General features: G+C 40.1%; 1 protein-coding gene across 3 annotated transcripts in view; it reads left to right on the top strand.

Moving 5' to 3' along the window:
* The first annotated feature begins 761 nt into the window (after positions 1 to 761).
* THOC2 (THO complex subunit 2) overlaps positions 762 to 7,019 on the top strand; it is a 113,681-nt gene continuing 107,423 nt past the window's right edge. For all 3 annotated transcript variants that reach the window (XM_054576988.1, XM_054576986.1, XM_054576985.1), the window contains exon 1: positions 762 to 853. In XM_054576988.1, the coding sequence (XP_054432963.1) occupies positions 783 to 853 (71 nt within the window). In that variant the 5' untranslated portion in view covers positions 762 to 782. The remainder of the gene's footprint in view (positions 854 to 7,019) is intronic.

The raw sequence follows: 7,019 nt of genomic DNA, 5'->3' as shown, positions 1-7,019 counted from the left end.
ATATGTTACATTGGCTTAATCATTCTATCTTTTTACTGAAAACATTTTAGAGTAAGTTGCAACATAATGCCCCATTACCTGTAAATACTTCACTGTTACAATCAATAAGTTAACATTGACACAATGTTACTGTGTAATCTACAGATTTTAAAATATAGTCAATTGTTCCAATAATGTCCCTTTTTTAGCATAAGAAATTTTTTTTTTCTGGTGGGGATCAGTTGTCACATCTGTAGTTTCCATTAACCTAGAAGAACTGTCTCTAGTGACCTTGGCAATTTTGAATCGTGGAAGTCAGTAATTTTGTCGACTGTCCCTCGATATGGGTTAGTTTGGTGTTCCTCATGATTAAATTTAGGTTATGCAAATTTTTGGTATGATGGACTCTATAAAATTAGCACCTTATCAGGAGGCACTTGTAGGTATCATGGTTTATTGTTTTTCTAGTTCCAACGTCTGGCACATTTTAGGTACTTTAAAAATACATGTTTGAATTAGTAGCCTGCAGTAGATACTACGGAAGAACATAAGGGCTACGAGTCAGCCTCGGGGATGCCACGTTTCCTGTTGTAATGGGAAGCGAGGGCATCTACGAAGGGACCCACGGGTCTCGGCGACTTCGTTGGCCACAGGGCCTCGGGCTTCCGCGGGGTGGAGAGGAGTGTGGGGCGGGAAATCGAAGCGCGACCTCGCAGTTCCCGGCATGCCTGGGGGGCGGTGCTTCACTTTGACCTCTCGCTCGCGTGCTACACATCCGGGCTTTTGCTACTAGTGAGGGGAAGATGGCGGCCGCAACGGTGTTGGTTCCCGTAGAGTGGATAAAGAACTGGGAGAAATCAGGGAGAGGCGAATTGTGAGTGTCGGGACTGGAGGCGGGCGCACGGCCAGGCCGGGCCTTGATGTCAGCCGCGCTCTCACACATTGGGGGAGGTTGGGGGTGGGGGGAGAGATGTGCCCCCTCCCCCATCCGGGCGGCGGGTGTGGATGTTTGGCTAGGAGTTTCTAACTGAGGTGAGGTGCTGTGGTAACCACCGCCGACCGCCTTCCTTCCCTGGCCTCCCCGAAATCTCCTCAGCCCGCCGTACCCTCCCTGTTAGCAGAACTCCCGTTTCGCCCCTGCGGGTCCCCGCGCTCCCGCTCGGTCTCTTTTTGTCCCCTTCTTCGCTTCAGCTCACTTGGTTCCTTTCTCTTCACGGGGCCGCGCCGGGGGGTTTCGGACTTTCCATCTCTCTCTTGTCCCATTTCTTCACTCTGCACCCGTTCGACTCCGCAGTTTGGAGCCTGGCGCCTCCTCTGCCCGAAGTCTGAGGAGGGCGAACCATCCCGGACTCCCTCCCCTCCTCTCCGCCCGCCGCCGCGAAGCCCGGGGCGTCGCGAAGAGCCCCGCTTGGCAACTCACGTCTTCCCGGGGAGCGTTCTCTCGGACTGTCCCGGCCTTGCGCGGCGCCGCAGGCCGTGAGAGAAGTGTAGTAAGCATGGCCGCTTTCCCCGAAGACCTGCCAGCATTTCTTTGCTCCGTCTTTTCACCTTAGGAGCCATTTCGTGTTGGACTCAACTTTCGTCATTAAATGTTTCCTAAACCCCATTTTGTCCTGGGACTGCAACTCATTTTGGCAACTCTCCAAGGTTCTCGAGTACCCAGAATAACGCGTTTCCTTTAGTCATAAAACTTTTTTTTTTCCAGTAATACCTAACAGTAATTTGCCATACCCGCGATTTCCTCGGCCAAAATTTCAGCTCTCTCTCGGAAAAAAAAAAAAAAAATTGCTTAAGTAGCAAAACAAACCCCAGGTACTAAGAAACAAATAATTTATTTCTAATACCCTTTTTTGAATCGCTTTATTAGCTAAAGCTTAATCCTGTATGAGTTAACTCGTTAGCCAATTTAACCGTCGTTGCCCCCTCCACCTTCCCACAGCGGTCAGTTTACGGTTGCTGGTGCAGTTTACCGTTGGAACTTTGTTACTTAGAAGGAAACGCGGGGAAGGCGTGCGCATGTAATATTGCCTGCCTATATGGCCTCCCTACTGCACTCGCACTGCTTTACTTAGTCTTAACTGTGTGAGCTCTAGATTGGACTGCCTGAGTAAGCGGCCGTCTTATAGCCACTTAACTAGCTGAGTGACCTTGGATAAGTTCCTTAACCACTTTGACAGATTCCCCTTGAGTAAATTGGGAATAAGTACTTCAAGGATTGTTGTGAAGACTAAATATTGCCTGTAAAGCACTTGGCTTATTAGAAGTGCTCAAGTGATAACTATTAAAAGTAATATTATTATTACAATCTTTAGACGTTTAAACTTACTGGACAGCTCTTGCACTTAAAGACTGTACCACTTAGGTTAGCAATTAATTGGTCCCTGACTCTTTTATCTGTACTCTTGTACTCTAACGAATTGAGAGACCCTTGAAGAGTGGGGAGTGTCTCAAATTTATTTTGGTTCAACTGTCCTGCCTCCCCCCCCCCCCAGCATATGTTTAGAGTGCTTGTTGGCTTATTAACTGACAAGTCAATTTGATGAATATTCACTTTTAACTGTTTGGAATATTTTCCAAGTCCTTGTACTACTAGTTATCAAATAGCCATTAGGTCCCTTGTGTTCAGGGAAGGCAGGATGGGAAATTACCAAAACATCATTTTCATTTATATTAGATTAGGATAAATCAGTTCACTGTTTACCTTTAAAGGCCGCTTTAGTTATTTAGGGGCTGTCATCTTTGTAAATTGCTCAACTTCCTCCTTCCAGCTGACTGTTTTTGACAGTTTTACTGTTGTGACTCCCACCATGGAATGACTGGTTTTAGGGCTGGGAGGTGAAATTCTGCTTGGCTTCTGACTGGCAGGCAGTCTTTGGAGAAAAACAAAGTGATGTAGTCAAAATGGAATTTTGGATTCACTTTTTGTATATTTACATGATGTATGCTACCTGTCATAGTTCCTGTGTTTGAAGAGCTGCTTCAAAACTGTTACTTACATGTAATATACTTATTTCATGGCTTGTGGAATGTAGTTTGAATTAGAGTAGATCCAAATTGGTATAGTCAGTTTTATAATTGTATTCTGTTACATAGAGTTTAAACTTGTTAGTTGTGTGACACAATGAAATATTTTAGTCAAATGCACTACCATCCAGTACTTATCTTTTATTTGATACTTTGTTGCATATAGTCTAATCTTGGATTTTTTCTATCTTGATAAAGATAGATATGTTAGCATTTTCATTTGATTAGAACAAATGGTATTGTAATTCAATGACAAAACATCACCTCCTTTGTCTGAAAACAGCCTCTTAAAAATAAACCAGCAACTGGAAATGTTAAAAACCAAGGTAAGCTTTTCCCTGCTGATAGCACTCTAGCAAACGTGATGACCATTCCTAAAACCACCTGGTTTCTGTAAGAAGCATGGCAAGCATCAACCCAACAATGTAACAAAGTACCAGAAGGGCAAGGATCCTCTGTGTGCTCAGGAAAAGTGGCTATGACAGGAAGTAGAGTGGCTATGGTGGGTAGACTAAGCAGATTTTCTGCAAAAAGGCTAAAACTACAAAGAAGATTGTGCCAAGGCTTGAATGCATTGAGCCCAACTGCAGATCTAAGTGAATGCTGGCTGTTGAGAGATGCAAGCATTTGAACTGGGGAGGGGGGGGAAGATAAGAAGAGTAAGAGCCAAGAGATCCAGTTCTAAGCTTCGTATTTTGTTTTATTATGCGACAATAAAATCTTGAGAATATGTTCTCTTCAGGAAAAAACAACAACAAAGGTAACGTGCCACCAAATTATTAGTGAATCATTTATAGATTTGGCTTTCAGAATATGACCACTACTTAAAATTATATCTTGGGTGGATTTCTCCTTTTTGACAAGCTACATTAGCATATTAGCTTTAACTTAATGTTATCTTTTAAAAAATGCATGATGCATTTCATGAAGTTCATTTCTTGTCTGTCACTTCTTACAGTGTAAGTGTATTCCGGGAGTTGTAGTCAACTTCAGCATCGTAGTGTTAAAGCAACATATGAGATACATGGGGCGTGTTATAACTTTAAGAGAAGGCAATTCTTAATTGTGCCTCATGAAAAGTAAGTGTCTAGTAAGATGGAAAGTCTTGGCTTTGAAGAATAAGTTTTGTTAGGTAATTAGGAGGGGAAAAATAACCCCTGTATTTTGCCATTACAAACCTAGCTAACCTATTCTTTCCAGAGATACTGATTATGTTTTAAATGGTAAATTACAGAACTCTTAAAATGATTTTTTCTGAGAGATATCAAAAGGTCAAAGGACTACCAAAATGTAATAATTGTGTTCTTTCCAGTAACACTTAGATCTGTTCTTACAAGTTTCACATCTTAATGCAAACTCTTTCAAATACTATGACATATGCAAGGTATGAATTCAATAGTTTTATTTTTGGAATTAGAGTTTTAGTTTCTTTTATTTAAATTTTTAAGAAAGATTTTATTTATTTTTAGAGAGAGGGAAATGGACAAAGAGAGGTAGAGAAACATCGATGTGTGAGAGAAACATAGGTTGGTTGCCTCTTCCACACCACCCACTGGGGACCTGGCCTGCAACCCAGGCATGTGCCCTGACTGGGAATCGAACCAGCGACCCTTTGGTTCGCAGGCTGACACTCAGTCCACTGAGCCACACCAGCTTGGGCTAGTTTCTTTTTGTAACTTAACTTTTTATTGTTGACACTGTTACAGATGTCCTCATTTTCTCCTCCTTTGCCCACCTCCACCTAGCCCTCACCCCCCATTTCCCTCTGGCCATCATCACACTGTTGTCTGTGTCTGTGGGCTATACATATATGTTTGGCTAATCCCTTCACCTTCTTTCCTCCAGTCCCCCCTCCCCTCCCCTCTGACATCTGTCAGTTTCTATTTTCTATTTGTTTCTGTTTTATTCATTAGTTTATTTTGTTCATTAGATTCCACATATGAGTGAGATCATATGGTCTTTATCTTTGTCTGACTGGCTTATTTCACTTAGCATAATAATTTCCAGGTCCCTCCATGCTGTCCCAAAAGGTAAGAGTTCCTTTTTTATGGCAGTAGTAGTCCATTGTATAAATGTACCACAGCTTTTTTATCTGTCACCTACTGATGGGCGCTTGGGTTATTTTCAGATCTTGGCTATTGTTAATAACACAGCTGTGAACATAAGGGTGAATAAATTCTTTTGAATTGGAGTTTCAGGATTCTTAGGATATATTCCCAAAGTCGGGTTGCCGGGTCAAAAGGCAGTTCCATTTTTAATTTTTCTGAGGAAATTCCATATTGCTTTCCACAGTGGCTGCACTGGTCTGCATTCCCACCAACAGTGCACTTAGGGTTCCCTTTTCTCCAGCCACATCCTCTCCAGCATTTGTCGTTTGTTTATTTATTGATGGTAACTATTTTGGTAGGTGTGAAGTGATACCTCATTGTGGTTTTAATTTGCATCTCTCTGATTAGTGATGCTGACCATTTTTTCATATGTCTATTGGCCCTCTGTATGTCCTCTTTGGAGAAGTATGTATTCAGGTCCTTTGCCCATTTTTTTAATTGGATTGTTTGTCCTCCTGGTTTTGAGTTGTATAATTTCATTATATATTTTGGATATTAACCCCTTATCAGATGTATAATTTGCAAATATGTTCTCCCAGACAGTGGGTTCCCTTTTCATTTTTGTTGGTGGTTTCTTTTGCTGTGCAGAAGCGTTTTTTTTTTTTAGAGTTTTAGCTTCTTGATGATTTTATATTAGCATAGGACTTGCCATGATTAAGCTAATAAACTTGAGTGTACTGGTAGATCCAGTGGAGAATTGTTTTTAATAGAAATCATTAATAGAGCGAGCTGAGCATTTCATTGTGTCACAAGTAACCTTAATGTGGGATTTATGTTCCAAGCTCTTAATCCGAAGGTATTAGCCTCATGTCAGTGCTTAGGGATTTTGAAACACTTATATTTGTTGAATATCATCTATTTATCTGTTTGAAGGACTTAATTCTTTTTTAAAAATTTACATATCAATTAGAATTTTTAGATTTTATTATTGGTAGTTACAATAAAGTTTTAAAATTTAATCGCAAAATGTTTTGGTTGCCATTCTTTTTATTCTGCTAAATGATTTTACGCTTTCAGAACTTAAGTACATTTGGATGTTCACTAGATGTCTGATCTGATCTCTTTGGAGGGAAATAGGAGGGGGTGGTCATGGATAATCATTATAAGAAATTTTAGTCTTTGGTAATTGAATCTTTATTTCTGTATTTTTTCTTGAAAGGTGCCCTAAATTCAGCTGAAGCTTTATCTGAAATATTTCCTTCATGTCTTAGTTTTCATTTGGCATTTATTTTCTCATTTCAACTTGTATTCACAAGGTATAAATCTTGGTAAGAGAAATACATTCTTCAGGAATTGCAGCAATATCAAATTTTTTTTAGGCTACTGCTTTCTTTGTTAGAAAAATTAAGTTATTCTACAGTGCTTAAATATGAAGGCAGGGTGAGTGCTATTAATGTACTTGTGTGCAGGAACTTACGTTGTCTTTTTTTTTTTAACATTTCCTGTTCCCTTTCCTCCTCAAATGCATGTTTTCATTTTCATAAATATATATTTCAAGTTAAAACTACATGTCCCAATATTCATTTTTCATGGGTTATGTCTCTCCTAACAATGATAATAGAGGTAGCACTGTACTTAACCAAATTTACTTTTTTTGTTGTTTTGTTTTTAAGAATTAAAGTACAGATTGACATTAATTTTCTATGGGAAATCAACATTCAGATGTTGATTATAATCAAGTAGTTCAGGCTTGTGCTGTTTGCTTTTTTACCACAAAATGGGAACAACTAAGGTGGTAAGCTAAATACTCATGTTAAGAAGTAGTCACAAAATACTCAGTCCTTGATAGAATTTCAGACATTTTATTCAGTTTGTTTCACGGATCTTTGACAGAAAGTAGATTCTGTCTTTGTTCTCAGGGACCTGAGACAGCATCGTTGCAATAGTGCTTCAAACTGTTCTAAAAGT

Source organism: Pteronotus mesoamericanus, unplaced genomic scaffold, assembly GCF_021234165.1.
Source record: "Pteronotus mesoamericanus isolate MK-2021 breed Mesoamerican mustached bat unplaced genomic scaffold, CSHL_Meso_final contig_40, whole genome shotgun sequence".
Taxonomy (NCBI): domain Eukaryota; kingdom Metazoa; phylum Chordata; class Mammalia; order Chiroptera; family Mormoopidae; genus Pteronotus; species Pteronotus mesoamericanus.
The sequence above is the reverse complement of the archived record's forward strand: the minus strand, read 5'-3'. Positions and strand labels throughout refer to the sequence as shown.